Source organism: Salmo salar, chromosome 17, assembly GCF_965601325.2.
Source record: "Salmo salar chromosome 17, fSalSal1, whole genome shotgun sequence".
In the NCBI taxonomy this organism is placed as follows: domain Eukaryota; kingdom Metazoa; phylum Chordata; class Actinopteri; order Salmoniformes; family Salmonidae; genus Salmo; species Salmo salar.
Genome location: NC_138307.1, coordinates 498,298 through 516,667, shown reverse-complemented (window position 1 = coordinate 516,667; position 18,370 = coordinate 498,298). Strand labels below are relative to the sequence as shown.

The window sequence follows — 18,370 nt, the reverse complement described above, 5'->3', positions numbered from 1 at the left end:
GAGCATAGCGCAATTCGTGACAAAAAAATTCTAAATATTCCATTACCGTACTTCGAAGCATGTCAACCGCTGTTTAAGATCAATTTTTAGGCCATTTTCTCATAAAAAAGCGATAATATTCCGACCGGGAATCTGCGTTTAGGTAAACAGACGAAAGAAAATAAAGCATGGGGTCGACTCGGGCACGCGCCTAAGCCCATAGTACTCTGATCGGCCACTTGCCAAACGCGATAAAGTGTTTCAGCCAGAGGCTGCCTCGATATCGTTCAGCTTTTTCCCGGGCTCTGAGAGCCTATGGGAGCCGTAGGAAGTGTCACGTTAGAGCAAAGATCCTCAGTCTTCAATAAAAAGAGCCAAGATGAAACACAACTTGTCAGACAGGCCACTTCCTACATGGAATCTTCTCAGGTTTTGGCCTGCCATTTGAGTTCTGTTATACTCACAGACACCATTCAAACAGTTTTAGAAACTTTAGGGTGTTTTCTATCCAAAGCCAATAATTATATGCATATTCTAGTTACTGGGCAGGAGTAGTAACCAGATTAAATCGGGTACGTTTTTTATCCGGCCGTGTCAATACTGCCCCCTAGCCCTAACAGGTTAAACAACCTGGAGATGTGTTGGGTCATTGTCCTGTTGAAAAACAAATGATAGTGGGACTAAGCCCGAACCAGACGAGATGGCATATCGCTGCAGAATGCTGTACTAGCCATGCTGGTTAAGTGTGCCTTGAATTCTAAATAAATCACCGACAGTGTCACCAGCAAAGCACCCCCACACCACCACCTCCACACTTCACAGTGGGAACCACACATGCGGAAATCATCCGTTCAACTACTCTGCATCTGATAAAGACAATGCGGTTGGAACAAAGAATCTCAAATTTTGACTCAGACCAAAAGGACAGATTTCCACTGGTCTAATATCCATTGCTTGTGTTTCTTGGCCAAAGCAATTATTTTCTTCTTATTGGTGTCCTTTAGTAGTGGTTTCTTTGCAGCAATTCAACCATGAATTCCTGATTCACACAGCCTCCCCTGAACAGTTGATGTTGAGATGTGTCTGTTACTTGAACTCTAGCATTTATTTAGGCTGCAATTTCTGAGGCTGGTAACTTTAATGAACTTATCCTCTGTAGCAGAGGTAACTCTGGTGCTTCCTTTCCTGTGGCGGTCCTCATGAGAGCCAGTTTCATCATAGTGTTTGATGGTTTTTGCGACTGCACTTGAAGAACCTTTCAAAGTTCTTATTTAAGCTGTTCACACCATAATATGGACTTGGTCTTTTACCAAATAAGGCCATCTTCTGTATACCACCCCTACCATGTCACAACACAACTGATTGGCTTAAACGCATTAAGGAGAAAATAAATTCCACAAATTAACTTTTACCAAGGCACACCTGTTAATTGAAATGCATTCCAGGTGACAGCCCCATGAAGGTGATTGAGAGAATGCAAAGAGGGTGCATAGCTGTCATCAGGGCAAAGGGTGGCTACTTCGAAGAATCTAAAATATATCTGATTTGTTTAACACTTTTTTAGTTACTACATGATTCCATGTGTTATTTCATAGTTTTGATGTCTTCACTATTATTCTACAACTTAGAAACTAGTCAAAATAAAGAAAAACCCTTGAATGAGTAGGTGTGTCCAAACCTTTGACTGGTACTGTACAACATAAACATTAACATTCATTACAAACTCATTCATTGAAACATGCAATACAATCTGTAAGAACTTCATTTAACATAACAGTAAATATCTCATTTGTTAAAGGTGTTACAAACGCTTTTACATGTTAGCGTTAATCTTGTAATTTGATGCATTGCAATAAACTTTTCTTCAGAGACAACTTAGAGCAAACATCGCAAATTGTGTTAATTGAAACCTGATATAACCCTCCAGAGAAAACTATTCACTAATGGAATGAATAATTTAGAATTTTAACATCAGTCATTGTAAATAAGAACTTAAAAATAAAATATCTTATAGTATCTCCGATACAAGACCGCAATGATGCAACTCTATGCACACTTGATGGCTTTTCTAGATTGAGGATAAACACAGTAGTTTGCCTGGTGCACAAAGACTGTCTGAAATTGCTCAGTTTATATCATAATACTTTTTGCACCTTTGCCCTGTTCTAATTCTTGACAAACAGTAGTGGGAAGTCCATATAGGCCTAATCAGTGATTAAGCCTGACAATAGGAGTTAGCTAAGCATTCAATAGGGTAAGGTTGCAAAATGTCCTTTCATATTAAACAGAGCATTTTTCAGAATATGTACCAGAGGAAACTTTGTAGCTGAATACAGAAGACATTTCCATCCTCACCTTTAGCGACTTTCTGAGCAGCCACCACTGGCTTGAAAAGCTCGTTCAGCTCATCTAACTCTTTCTTCTTGTCACCCTTTCTGTTCTTGTCCCCTTCAGCAGCAACCTAGGAAACAGGATCTAGTTAGTCACAAGTCCACAACAGGAACCAGGTTTGCTGGTCTCCTGACCTAATAGCAAGCTATAGCTTATAGCTTAAGCTTACCTCAATTAGCCCGACTAACCGGTGCCTGTATATAGCCTAGCTACTGTATATCGCCTACTGCTATTTTTCAGTCTTTTCACTGTTGTTTTTTATTTCTTTACTTATCTATTGTTCACCTAATACCTATTTTTTACTTAAAAATTGCACTGTTGGTTAGGGCCTGTAAATAAGCATTTCACTGTAATGTCTACACCCGTTGTATTCGGCGCACGTGACAAACTGTGATTTGTTTAGGTCAGCTTTACATACATTTACATTTTCCAGAAGGTGCCTTGTTTTGCCAGAATGTTGAATGTACTGTCATTTGGACTTACTCTGCCAATTGTCCACTTTGTTGGTCCTATGCCATTGGACATTTTTGACAAAATATCCACAGGAAAGTATTACCAAATTCCATGGTACAGGGTGTATGAGTTGATATATAAAAACGCAAGATTCAAGACTTCGTGCTTTTCAGCTAAAATAATTATATAGAATTCTTGCCACCACAAAAATTTTGAATATTTGGGGCATAAAATCATCGAAGCTCTGCAGATTTTGTTGTGAGGATACAGAATCAATAGACCATTTATTTTGGTATTGCCCTCAGGTAGCCTGTTTCTGGTCTCAGGTTCAGGAATGGCTGAAAATGCATAGCATTGATCTAAAATTGACCCTAGAAATAGTACTGTTAGGAGATCTGGAGAGACCGGGTCAGTCAATTACTAATATACTAATACTCTTAGTAAAAGTATTTATCTTCAACACGCAATCTGTAGATTCTATTCGATTAGATAGATTGAAATTGTAGATTAAACATCATAGCACAGTTGAAAGATGTGTGTTGCATAGAAACACGAAATGGGTGGCCAGCAGAGATAGATGGGATGGGCTGAGGGAAGCTGAGTGTTGGTATGTGGAATTGGAGACAAGTGGGAGTGGAGTTGCTGTGTCAGAGAGAGAACGATGGTCAAAAGATAAAGGGTAAAAAAAGTTAAAATAAAACATAATAAAAGTACATTTGAATGACACTAAGTAGCAAGGACTCATTCCCTCCCAAACCAAAAGGAGAAATCAATATTTTCTCTGGTAGGCACAACCTACCTGGCACCCCTATAAACAATAACCTCAAGTCAAAACTGTTACATAAAAAAATGGCACCCCATTTATATTTTAGTCATTTAGCAGACGCTCTTATCCAGAGCGACTTACAGTAGTGAATGCATACATTTCATGCCTTTTTTTCTGTACTGGCCCCTGTGGGAATCTAACCCACAACCCTGGCATTGCACACACCATGCTGGTGTTGCAAACACCATGCTCTACCAACTGAGCCACAGGGAAGACCCCCCAGATGGGACTTGAACCCACGATCACTGGCTTAGGAGGACAGTGCCTTATCCATTAGGCCACTGGGGCCTAATGGGTCTTATCTGGTCTGTCAAGTCTACACCGATACAAAGGACTCATGTAAAAGTCAGGATGGACATACACTTTTCATAAACCCTTAAAACATTGGAAATAACTTCAAAACAACTATTATTTTGCGTGGGTTGTATTCCCAACAAATGATCCCACACACATAATAATATAACAATTAATGAGCTCTGGTTCCTCCAGAAAGTCCTGTACCTCGGGCCTAAAAGAGTACATCACAGTTCAGGGAACTCAAGTGATCTTAGTCACGCAATGTTTGTCCGTTCATACAAGTGTAGCGTAAACCCAGTATGAATCATACAATCAAAATAACAATTATTTTACCACACAACCATAAAGCGTATCAAATCTTAATAAGTCCTCAACTACATAAATCATCACGGTATACATCACACCAAAACAAATGAAATACCGTATACAAAAAGGTTGTAGTCAGTCGGTCAGTCAGTCAGACAATCCGCCAACAGATCTCCAGCTGAGAAAGGCCACTAAGAACACTTGCTATTAGGCTACAAAGCACACTTAAATACAACAAACGGAAGCGAGAAGCTTCGGAACTGAGGGTTGAACACATCCTTGTTCGCGTCTCCATCACAACCCCACTTTTGCCCAGCTGAGGCTGGCTATTTAATTGGTAATTAAAGGGCAAGCGCCCTATTGGAAGGAGAAGCACAGACGGTTCAGACAAATTCAGGGCTGTCACAATATACACACACTCTCATTCAAATAAACACATACAAGAACACACACATACATGTAAGTGCCAGACATGCACACAAACAAAGTAGGCATTACTGTTATGATTTCAGTTGTCCTTGATGTCCTTTGTTTTAAATTTATTATTTTGTTTTATTTTTTGCATTGTTGTTTTCTTCTGTCTTTTCCTTTTTTCTCTTTAGTTCATTCTCTTGGTTGTTGGTGCATTGGGGGGTTCTTGGGGGTGGGAATGGAATTAATTGTATTTTATTGTATTCTTCCTGGGGCTGTGGGAGGGGTCTCGAATGGTTGAGGGACAGCTATTGGGGAACTGTGGGGGGATCTTGGAGGGTTCGGGTTTCACAAGATTGTGATCATGAAAAAGGAAACTATGACAAATATTTTATATCACTTTCATGCAACGATGGCTCTGTTGCTGAAAGACCGATACATGTTTGATAGTGTCTTGATACTGTATTGTTTGTCCTTCATGTTCTAATACTTTAATGTTACCCCTTCCTTGTGTTTTTTGTAATAAATAATTATTTAAAAAAACATGTAAAACACCTGCACGAGCTCAGTTAGTATGCATGCAACGTGTGCATGTATTTATGTCTTACGCGCATGCCTCGGGATGAAAAAACAAATCATGAGAGCTAGGCACAGAGACATGAGGTTTGAAGTCAGTTTAAAGAGATTCTTCTGTACTTTTGTATCAGGGTTCATACACATTTTGACAGACGGAAGTTTATGACTTTTAACCAAATTTCCTTGACCAACAATTGGTGGTGTCTTTACGCATGTATAAAAAAAGAATGCATAAAGTGGTAGACACTGGAAGGCTACTCTCTGATGCTATGTAGCATCTTCTGTCATTGTGCAAGGCACTTAACACCCCCCACGCCAAAGTAGAAAACATGTCAGGCAACTGTATAAAACACGTGGTCAACCCTCAGTCTGGAGAGCTACTGGGTGTGTAGGCTTTTGTTCAAGCTCTGCTCAAACACAGAGCCAGTTTATCAAGGTCCAGTGTAGGAGCTTATTTCTAAAATGTTTGTTGGATGGGGACTGGAATAAAAGCCTGCACACCCATTGGCTCTCCTGGAGCACTCACTCATTTCTATCATGAAGTGCTTTGAGAGACTAGTCAAGGATCACGTCACCTCTACCTTACCTGACACCGTAGACCCACTTCAATTTGCTTACCGCCCCAATGACGCAGATTATGCAATTGCCATCACACTGCCCTACCCCATCTGAACAAGAGGATTACCTACATAAGAATGATGCTGTTCATTAACTATAGCTCAGCATTCAACACCATAGTACCCTCCAAGCTCATCATTAAGCTTGAGGCCCTGGGTCTGAACCCCACCCTGTGCAAATGGGTCCTGGACTTCCTGACTGGCCCACCAAGGTGGTGAAGGTAGGAAACAACACCTCCACTTCACTGATCCTCAACACTGGGCCCCCACAAGAGTGCTTGCTCAGCCCTCTCCTGTACACCCATGACTGCATGGTCAGGCACGCCTCCAACTCAATCATCAAGTTTGCAGACGACAACCGTAGTAGGCCTGATTACCAACAATGACAAGACAGCCTACAGGGAGGTGGTGAGGGCCCTGGGTGTTTGGTGCCAGGAAAATAACCTCTCACTCAAAATCAACCAAAGGAGCTGATTGTGAACTTCAGGGAACAGCACAGGGAGCACCCCCCCTATCCACATTGACAGGACTGCAGCGGAAAAGGTGGAAAGTTTCAAGTTCCTTGGCGTACACATCACTGAAACTGAAATGGTCCACCCACACAGACAGCGTGGTGAAGAAGGCGCAAAAGCGCCTTTTCAACCTCAGGAGGCTAAAGACATTTGGCTTGGCACCCAAAACTCTCAAACTTTTACAGGTGCACAATTGAGAGCATATTGTCGGGCTGTATCACCGCCTGGTACGTCAACTGCACCGCCCGCAACCGCAGGGCTCTGCAGAGGGTGGTGCGGTCTGCCCAACGCATCACCGGAGGCAAACTACCTGCCCTCCAGGACACCAACAGCACCCGATGTAACAAGAAGGCCAAAAAGATCAAGGACACCCGAGTCACTGCCTGTTCACACCGCTATAATCCAGAAGGTGAGGTCAGAACAGGTGCACCAAAGCTGGGACCAAGAAACTGAAAAACAGCTTCTATCTCAAGGCCATCAGACTGTTAAATAGCAATCACTAGCACAGAGGCTGCTGCCCTATATACAGACTTGAAATCACTGGCCACTTTAATGTTTACATATTTTGCATTACCCATCTCATATGTATATACTGTACTCTACTCTATTGTACTGTATCCTAGTCTATGTACCGCTGACATTGCTCGTCCAAATATCTATATATTCTTAATTCCATTCCTTTGCTTAGATGTGTGTATTGTTGTGAAATTGTTAGATATTACTGCACTGTTGGAGCTAGAGAAACAAGCATTTCGCTACACCCGCAATAACATCTGCTAAACACGTGTATGTGACCAATAACATTTGATTTGACCACCTCTGATGTATAACATTGCAACCAAATAGGTTTTACCTCTTGAAATAATGATCTCATTCAATATATCAAATGGCTATGGTAGGTTAGAAATATGGTTGCAAAGGGTTGGAAACTTTCCAGTAAATTTCCAGAATTTGTCTGGAAATTTTCCATGGGAAGTTAGCTTATAACAGTGAACCTTTTTTGTGGGATATACATAAGGCAATACTAGGTCTTATGGCATATTTGGGTTAAACTATCCCCAATTCAATGGAATTGCAACCCTCTGCATGCACAGTGCATTCTTCCATCACGTGCAGCTGATTCTCACAGTACTACACTGTCTGAGCCAAGGACTCCATGCCTTATGGTAAGTTTTGATTGCAATACTGGGTGGGGTGAATTTATTTTATATGACAAACATGATTTTTTGTTAACTAGTAAATAGTAGCCTACAGAAAAGTGTGTTTAATTCATTTCTAACTTGTTAACAATTTCTGATAGTTAGTTTCTACTACCATGTGGGTTTTAGCTTGCTTGAGCCTGCTAACTGAGAAGTGTTAATTCACCTGTTTCCATACATGTTTCATTTTAAAACATTTATCTTACAAAGAGTTGTTTAAGAGTTGTTTAATCTAACTGCTAAACTATTTATCTGTACATGGAATTGTATTTGTTTGTTTTTCTACTCATTTTTTGCAGTCGTGCCAACATCTCATCAGCCCCCTGGTGGAAGGCACTGTATCTGAGACTCTTTTCCCTTGTTGCCTCCAACACCCTCCAATTCCCACCAACATCAGCCGCCTCAGAGCGCAACTGGTCCTTGTTTGGGAACACACACACCAAAGCACGCAACAGGCTGACCAATACAGGGGTTGAAAAATTGGTGGCCATCCAGGCAAATTTGCACTTTTTGAGCCTGACAACGAGCCATCCTCAGAAAGGTTGGAAAGTGACAGTGAAGATGAGGCCTCAGAGTCTGATGTTCAAGAGGTGGACATTGAGGCGGTCCAGGGAGAAGACATGAAAGCCTGAGTGGAAGAGAAGCAAAGCTTTAGTTTCTAGACAATAATTTGACAGATGCATGTTGAAAACGTTTTTGGGAGATGCGATGGATCATTCAATATTAGAGGTCGGCCGATTAATCGGAATGGCCGATAAATTAGGGCCGATTTCAAGTTTTCATAACAATCGGTAATCGGTATTTTTGGCCACCGATTTGCTTTTTTTTTTGTTTTTTTTACCTTTATTTAACTAGGCAAGTCAGTTAAGAACACATTCTTATTTTCAATGACAGCCTAGGAACAGTGGGTTAACTGCCTTGTTCAGGGGCAGAACGACAGATTTTTACCTTGTCAGCTTGGGGATGCAACCTTACGTTAACCTCTTACATCTAGACGTTCCGCTAGCGGAACACCTGCTCCAATATCCAATGATAGGCGTGGCGCGAATTACAAATTCCTCAAAAATACAAAAACTTCCATTTTTCAAACATATGACTATTTCACAGCATTTTAAAGACAAGACTCTCCTTTATCTAACCACACTGTCCGATTTCAAAAAGGCATTACAGCGAAAGCAAAACATTAGATTATGTCAGCAGAGTACCAAGCCAGAAATAATCAGACACCCATTTTTCAAGCAAGCATATAATGTCACAAAAACCCAGAAGACAGCTAAATGCAGCACTAACCTTTGATGATCTTCATCAGATGACACACCTAGGACATTATGTTATACAATACATGCATGTTTTGTTCAATCAAGTTCATATTTATATCAAAAAACAGCTTTTTACATTAGCATGTGACGTTCAGAACTAGCATACCCCCCGCAAACTTCCGGAGGAATTTGCTAACATTTTACTAAATTACTCACGATAAACGTTCACAAAAAGCATAACAATTATTTTAAGAATTATAGATACAGAACTCCTCTATGCACTCGATATGTCCGATTTTAAAATAGCTTTTTGGTGAAAGCACATTTTGCAATATTCTAAGTATATAGCCCAGGCATCACGGGCTAGCTATTTAGACACCCGGCAGGTTTAGCCTTCACCAAAATCAGATTTACTATTATAAAAGTTTGATTACCTTTTGTTGTCTTCGTCAGAATGCACTCCCAGGACTGCTACTTCAATAACAAATGTTGGTTTGGTCCAAAATAATCCATCGTTATATCCAAATTGCGGCGTTTTGTTCGTGCGTTCCAGACACTATCTGAAAGGGTAAATAAGGGTCGCTCGCATGGCGCAATTCGTGACAAAAAAAATCTAAATATTCCATTACCGTACTTCGAAGCATGTCAACCGCTGTTTAAAATCCATTTTTATGCCATTTTTCTCGTAAAAAAGCGCTAATATTCCGACCGGGAATGTCCATTTAGCTAAACAGAGGAAAGTAAACAAAGCTTTCGGTCGACGCGGGCACGAGCCTGAGTCTCACAGTACTGTAACCAGCCACTACCCAAACGCGCTACTTTGTTTCAGCCAGAGCCTGCAAAGCCACGATTCAGCTTTTTACCGCCTTCTGAGAACCTATGGCAGCCGTAGGAAGTGTCACGGGACAGCTAAGATCCTCACTCTTCAATAAACAGAGACAAGAAGAACGACACCTTGTCAGACAGGCCACTTCCTGAATGAAACCTTCTCAGATTTTGGCCTGCCATACGAGTTCTGTTATACTCACAGACACCATTCAAACAGTTTTAGAAACTTTAGGGTGTTTTCTATCCAAAGCCAATAATTATATGCATATTCTAGTTACTGGGTAGGAGTGGTAACCAGATTAAATCGGGTACGGTTTTTTATCCAGCCGTGAAAATACTGCCCCCCTAGCCATAACAGGTTAACTAGCCCAACGCTCTAACCACCTGCTTTACGTTGCCAAGGTAAGTTGCTAGCTAGCATTAAACTTATCTTATAAAAAAAACTATCAATCAATCATAAACACTAGTTAACTACACATGGTTGATGATATTACTAGTTTATCTAGCCTGTCCTGCTTTGCATATAATCGATGTGGTGCGCATTCGCGAAAAAGGACTGTCTTTGCTCCGACGCGTACCTAACCATAAACATCAATGTCTTTCTTAAAATCAATACACAAGTATATATTTTTAAACCTGCATATTTAGTTAACCTCTTACATCTAGACGTTCCGCTAGCGGAACACCTGCTCCAATATCCAATGATGGGCGTGGCGCGAATTACAAATTCCTCTAAAATACAAAAACTTCCATTTTTCAAACATATGACTATTTCACAGCATTTTAAAGACAAGACTCTCCTTTATCTAACCACTGTCCGATTTCAAAAAGGCTTTACAGCGAAAGCAAAACATTAGATTATGTCAGCAGAGTACCAAGCCAGAAATAATCAGACACCCATTTTTCAAGCTAGCATATAATGTCACAAAAAACAAAACTACAGCTAAATGCAGCACTAACCTTTGATGATCTTCATCAGATGACACACCTAGGACATTATGTTATACAATACATGCATGTTTTGTTCAATCAAGTTCATATTTACATCAAAAACCAGCTTTTTACATTAGCATGTGACGTTCAGAACTAGCATACCCCCCGCAAACCTCTGGTGAATTTACTAAATTACTCACGATAAACGTTCACAAAAAACAAATTATTTTAATAATTATAGATACAGAACTCCTTTGTGCAATCGAGGTGTCCGATTTTAAAATAGCTTTTCGGTGAAAGCACATTTTGCAATATTCTGAGTAGATAGCCCAGCCATCACGGCTAGCTATTTAGACACCCAGCAAATGTAGCACTCATCAAAGTCAGATTTACTATAAGAACATTTTTATTACCTTTGCTGTCTTCGTCAGAATGCACTCCCAGGACTGCTACTTCAATAACAAATGTTGGTTTGGTTCAAAATAATCCATAGTTATATCCAAACAGCGGCATTTTGTTCGTGCGTTCAAGACACTATCCGAAGGGTCACGAGCATGGCGCATTTCGTGACAAAAGATTTCTAAATATTCCATTACCGTACTTCGAAGCATGTCAACCGCTGTTTAAAATCAATTTTTATGCCATTTTTCCTCATAAAAAAGCGATAATATTCCGACCGGGAATCTGCGTTTAGGTAAACAGACGAAAGAAAACAAAGCATGGGGTCGACGCGGGCACGAGCCTGAGTCTCACAGTACTGTAACCAGCCACTATCCAAACGCGCTACTTTTTTTCAGCCAGAGCCTGCAAAGCCACGATTCAGCTTTTTGCCGCCTTCTGAGAGCCCATGGGAGCCATAGGAAGTGTCACGTAACAGCAGAGATCCTCTGTAATGGATAGAGATAATCAAGAAGGGCAAGAAATTGTCAGACAGGGCACTTCCTACATGGAATCTTCTCAGGTTTTGGCCTGCCAAATGAGTTCTGTTATACTCACAGACACCATTCAAACAGTTTTAGAAACTTTGGAGTGTTTTCTATCCAAAGCTAATAATTATATGCATATTCTAGTTTCTGGGCAGGAGTAATAATCAGATTAAATCGGGTACGTTTTTTTATCCGGCTGTGAAAATACTGCCCCCTAGCCATAACAGGTTAATATTGCCTGCTAACATGAATTTCTTTTAACTAGGGAAAGAAAATGTGTCACTTCTCTTGCAAACAGAGTCTGGGTATATGCAGCAGTTTGGGCCGCCTGGCTTGTTGCGAACTGTGAAGACTATTTCTCCTAACAAAGACAGCAGACTTCGCCAAACGGGGATGATTTAACAAAAGCGCATTTGTGAAAAAAAGCACAATCGTTGCACGACTGTACCTAACCATAAACATCAATGCCTTTCTTAAAATCAATACACAGAAGTATATATTTTTAAACCTGCATATTTAGCTAAAAGAAATCCAGGTTAGCAGGCAATATTAACCAGGTGAAATTGTGTCAGTTCTCTTGCGTTCGTTGCACGCAGAATCAGGGTATACAGAATCTGGCTCGTTGCGAACTAATTTGCCAGAATTGTACGGAACTATGAAATAACATTGTAGGTTGTGCGATGTAACAGGAATATTTAGACTTATGGATGCCACCCGTTAGATAAAATACGGAACGGTTCTGTATGTCACTGAAAGAATAATGTTTTCGAGATGATAGTTTCCGGATTTGACCATATTAATGACCTAAGGTGTATTATATTATAGTTAAGTCTATGATTTGATATTTGATAGCGCAGTCTGACTGAGCGGTGGTAGGCAGAAGCAGGCTCGTAATAGTCAAAGGTATATGGTTTAGAGAGAAATATTCGACGCGTCATAATTCCTGTAATAACTTGCGGCTGAACTTGAAAGGGGTTCCTTCGTTATTTTACCATTCATGTCTTCCATAGAGAATGTCTTGATCTACTTCAAATAAGGTCTGTGTTTTGTGCTTAAACCGCCTCAGCATTTTGATACCCGTGTAAATCTTACTAGCTAACGTTTGTCATTATATTTTCATAAATCCACTCTCCAAATTTTTTTTATCTTTGCTTATATTGATCAGAGTTATATCCTATGGATATCTACACAGTTATAAAATTGGCAAGGTGGTGTAAGCCTAAACCAAACACAGACCTTATTTTAAATTAATCTAAAAATATCCTATGGAATAAATGAAGGAACCGCTTTTCAGATTTTGCTAGAAGGTGTCATGGGAATTGTGACTCGCACTTTGGTAGTCAATTCTTACCATGCCCATTATTAAAATAGGATTTCCTGCATACACACACAACAAAAAAATGCATAATAATAATCGGCCGATTAATCGGTATCGGCTTTTTTGATCCCCCAATAATCGGTATTGAAAAATCATAATTGGGCGACCTCTATTCAATATTCCCTTTTGTTGTTCAGTGAAATCATCCCATGTGAAGAGTCAACTCAATTCAAGTTCAATTTGTAACTACATTTACTTATTTCTATTGGAAGGATTTAATAATTTGCAATTATGTCTACTTATGATAAGGTAAAAGGTTTATGTCTCCATATTATATGGTAAATATATACAACGCAAAAAACATCTACATTTAAATGGTATTAATATTAATTTGCATATATTTCCGTTAATTCCCATATATTCCCTTTAATTCCCACGGAAAGTGCCACCTCTGAATATTCCCCAAAATGTGCAACCCTAGTTACAAATATTTTTATTCAACTGAAGCAAGCCCACAAATTCAGTAAATTAACATTTTCTAGTTTAGTCATTCATCTTAGCTTCCTTAGAAGTATTTAATTTGCAGGCTGACTAGCATCTAGAGATGCAATGTCCCGACATTGGATGATACAATTAAAATGGAAGTATCTACTAAACAAGTTGAAACCACATAAACCAAAAGCCTACATTAATATTTTTTCCTAAAATTGCAGTTCGCAGTTCCAATTATTTTGATTCACATAATTCCATTCACCACGATTTAACCAAATACCAACTAATACAATCATTTGTTTTGTCAAAGAATAGTTTAAATTAATCACATGAATCGTTCAAAACCGTAAATCAACTTGTATCGCCATATTCGTGAGTGTAGGCAGTGGAAAGGTTTTGGTCATTTCCCCCCAAAATTAATACATGCTAATAATAGCTAAACAGTTACCTAGAGGGTACAATATATGTTTGAATTGGGTACTTAGTTACTAGTCTGTTCTTTATCCTATTTTATATGTTAGGCCTGCTTCTGCAATGTCCGACTGTCTCGCTCTCCTTGAGCAACGGCCCACTCGTCTCGCACAGATACAAGTGATGCCCACAAACACGCTAAAGTGACATGCCGATCCTGGCTGATATGTAGATTTTTATTTGATTGATAAAATATTTTTAAAAACTGACTAAATAAATTACATTAACAGAAATGTCCATGACTTTCAGGCCTTGACAACACCATTTCAAAATTCCATGACTTTTGCTGGATTTTCATGAGCTGTTGTATACTTTTTAGCCAATAGTTCTGAAGGTAATGCTCACGAGCCAAAAATGGCCGCAAAAAGGTCATACTACGTCACGTGTACCCCATCATTGCTCTCTCGCTCTGCTGTCTGTGCATCTTGCTAGCTGTCACTCAAAACTGAGGGCTGAAGCTCGATTGCTAGGGGGCTGGCCTAGGTGGGGGAAAACGGCACTGCCCAGCTTCCAGAAAAGTGTCTTTCAAACTAGGCATTTCGTGGCTAATTGAGGTAAGACTTATTCTGCTTATTTATTATGCATGCATGAACTGCACATTGACACATCCAGCCTAAAGTGGGAGGTTTCGCCAAAGTTCCGGAGCATGTCTTTAATACTTTTCTGTGGATATTCTGTCTCAAATTTCCAACAGCATAACACGGAACCCAAACCGGGTACGCGCGTGCGCTATCGTGCATAAATGTATTTTGTCACCCCACACCAAACGCGATCACAACACACAGGTTAAAATATCAAAACAAACTCAACCAATTATATTAATTTGGGGACAGGTCGAAAAGCATTAAACATTTATGGCAATTTAGCTAGCTAGCTTGCACTTGCTAGCTAATTCGTCCTATTTAGCTACCTTGCTGTTGCTAGCTAATTTGTCCTGGGATATAAACATTGAGTTATTTTACCTGAAATGCACAAGGTCCTCTACTCCACCAATTAATCTAAACATAAAATGGTCAACCAAATCATTTCTAGTCATCTCTCCTCCTTCCAGGCTTCTTCTTCTCTTGACTTTATATTGCGATTGGCAACTTTCATAAATTAGGTGGATTACCGCCTCTGACCTATTTCATCTTTCAGTCACCCACATCGGTATAACCAAGGAGATGGCACGTGGGTACCTGCTTCTATAAACCAATGAGATGGGAGAGGCAGACGCTCATTGGCGCGCGCGAGCAATGTGGGTGCAATAATTGAATAATATAGATTTCAAAATTTATTTTACAACGCTCGTGCACGTGACGTGAGCGGTGTAGTTAGCCTGTAATAAGGACGAACTCAGAGGACAACCAGCAGAGTAAGATCAACTGAAGTTTATTCAACATTCTGACTTGTAAAGGGACTGTTCAGTCTTCTGGAATCTATATGTTATTGTTAGCAACTAGAGTGGGAAGTCCACACTCAGAATTAAGATGCTAGATCCAGGCAGAAATTAGGCTAGATGTGTCAATTCAAAGTAAATTAGCGAGGAAACATATATAGATTGATTTCGCCATAAGAATCTGACTTACGAAAATTTCTTCTCTAGTTGGAACAGAGCTATGCCAGAACGTGGACAGCACGTAATATGGCTAGGAAAATATACCTCAATCCAGGAATAGAATATGTCGCTGTACTCTTAATTTCCCAAAAATGATAAATGTTTAATTGATAAGATTGAAATATTGCCCATTTTGTATTAAACTGCCTTTTTCGTCAGCCTGATAGGCTACAAAAATGCTATAGCAGTCCATTGAATCCCAAGAAAATGCAACGCTTAGCATTGGGGTGAGTAGTAGCTACCTTAAGTGTTGTAAAATCCAACGGGTTGCTTTAACATTAGCTGTCCACATTCTGGCATAACACAGTGTTCCGACTAGCTCTCAAAAACTCTAGGAAGCATTTTGCCTTCTCCTTACAGTTTTCAGCGTCACCCACAACTGGCTCGTGTGACCTACAATCCCGACTGTTTTGAAGTTTAGAAACGTAAATAATCGTTGCTTGCGATACAGCTTTCGAAACATTTAGCCCTTAGTGAGAAAGAATCATTCAAATAAAAATATGCAATTACTTAAGCAGTGTTGCACAGATCCATACAGCTATGTGTGGCTCCATCCGACCTAACTACACCTCCTGAGTTACGCTTACACACAAGTGTTTGGAGCACGCTAGATAGCTAATTAGCACAGGTGGTCGCGTCTGTGGTTGCAGTCCAAACACTTAAAAGACCCACCCTATCCCCTCAGCCCTCAAATTAAGTGGACACTTCTGATGACGTATCATGACGTCTGATGAGTATACACTTGCAGGGCAAGGGAGGAAGGAATGAATTTTAAATGGACCACCCTTGGTCAGAAATTCGTCACTCATTCATCCCGCGATGATTGTGTTTTCAGCCATCAGTAGCTTGTGGGTTATTTATATGCCCTACTGTCAATTATGAGTGCATGTCTATTTAAATTAAATATATAATTGTTAATGTACACCTACTGTATGATAGCTAGCAAATTAATTTGCTAACTAACGTTAGACTGCCTAGCTAGAACTTCTGCAGGAAAATGTTTTACTTCTACAATTTCCAAAAGATAACCAAACAAAAGCATATTTACATTTTACGAGATGTGTTTGGGCCGTCATGTGCATTAGTAGCACAATTTCTAACTTATTTGCATTCGTTTTTACTTACACTTGTATGTTGACTTCTCCATTGATGTTGTTTAAGTTTTCACAGATTTCTTATCAGATGTATAATTGTCACAAATTGAATTATTGGGAGTTTCAGGCCCCAGAGTGAACATAATTGTACACTAGCAAAGCCGACTAAAAACAAGGGCTGAGGGGCTTACGTTGCAAAGTTCCCTTGCTTGGCTAATCATTTGGACACCACTCCAAGACGGCAACAGGGATTTCCCCAAGGGCATAAGGTGAGGGTAAGTGGGCGAGGGTGTGTCTTTTAAGTGTTTGGACAGAAGCCCGTCTTCAATAAACAAGTGCCGTAACATGGAGAAATGGCTGTGTGGGAACACTAACCCTAACCATATAAAAAGTGTGTATTTTTTCAACATTTAGTTTATTTTTCTTAGCTGATATACACGATATGTTCGTTATGTTTCCAAAACAGTACCACAAGCGATGTGTGTTAATGTTTACAGCAAGCGCCGGGCTCTTAACAAAACTCCCCCTGTGACAAGATACTATTGTCAATAGGCGCTAAAGCAATTAATGTCTATGAATTGGGTACATTCTGACTAGAGAGAAGACATGAACAAAAGCCGGGTTATTATGGCTTTAGGTTGATGTGGCAAACATCTCTGTAGAAATTACAAGTCAAACCAGTGGTCATTAGGACAATTAACAGAAACAATAAGACTGTAGGCCTAGCTGCTCAATCTTACCTTACTACCAGGAACTTGCTTGACTTGCTGAGAGACATTCTTGATAAATTTCTGTTGTTTTCCACCCTTTTTGTTCTTCAAACCAAATGTCTTGTCCTATATAGATAAACAAATTGAATATCAGCAATTGAATAATGGACATAACGTTAACGTTAGTTGGCAGGCTACCAAGAAGAAACCTCAACGACAAAATAATAAGATTTCTGGCGCTAGCTATCTAAGTAGTTACAGTACCTGACTAACTAGATAACTTACTTTACCGACAAAGATTATAGATGATAACTAGCTAGCCAACCTTTCATCTGTGTTACAACTACTAACTAAGCAGTTCATTCAAGCCGTGGCCAGACGATCACACAACTTATCTACACTTAACATTAATTTGAATAAATACGATTGTAACCTTTGCTAACTACTGTCTGCAGCTAACAAGCTACATCATGCAAGCACAAGTTAGCTACCAGTAGCTACCACGTTCTTAAAAAGGGGTTAGCATAAGAACGCTAACGTTCGTTAGGTTGGTACCTAGCAAATACAACGGTTGGAAAGTGTTCTGCTTTCAACAATACTTGGTATAACTAGCTAGCGTCTAACTTACTAGCTTCACAAAATAACATTTGAACGTTACTGTAACTTAACTAACTACCGGTAGCTAGTAAACTAGCTTAGCATTATCCCATGTAATTTGGATCTCGTGCGCAAATGGGATTTCACCTCAATGATCTTTTCCTTCTTCTTTTCTTGCGTTTTTTTACTACCCGCGGCAGCTTGAACTGGTTTCTTCGGAGGCATAGTGAATGATGTAACTATATTTTTGAATTATTCTATTACGATAGCCACCGCTACATGCAGTACTAATAGGCCACTCAGTGACAACCTGTTACCAAGTTGACGCTGAATGATGTCAGTGGTAATTCTTCTTCCTAGGTGTTTTTTTGGGGCGGTTGGCATCCAACATAATGGCGCATTACCGACACCTACTGTGCTGGAGAGTTTTGGCCATCGTTTAACGTCCTCGTTCCTCAACGGTTGTCACTCTATACCACAGCCACAAAGTCAAAATCGTGGCTACTGGCTACATCGTACAAATTCATGAAATGTACAAAAGTACACTAGAGGTCGAACAAAAACACATCTGCACTGCT

General features: G+C 39.8%; 1 protein-coding gene across 1 annotated transcript in view; it reads right to left on the bottom strand.

Moving 5' to 3' along the window:
- The window catches only part of zc3hf (Zinc finger CCCH domain-containing protein 15), a 30,297-nt gene extending 12,172 nt beyond the window's left edge, over nucleotides 1–18,125 (bottom strand). The window contains 3 exon segments of the mRNA NM_001146374.1: nucleotides 2,335–2,440; nucleotides 17,226–17,321; nucleotides 17,940–18,125. Coding sequence (NP_001139846.1) covers nucleotides 2,335–2,440; nucleotides 17,226–17,321; nucleotides 17,940–18,017 — 280 coding nt within the window. The 5' untranslated portion in view covers nucleotides 18,018–18,125.
- Between the last annotated feature and the right edge of the window lie 245 nt (nucleotides 18,126–18,370).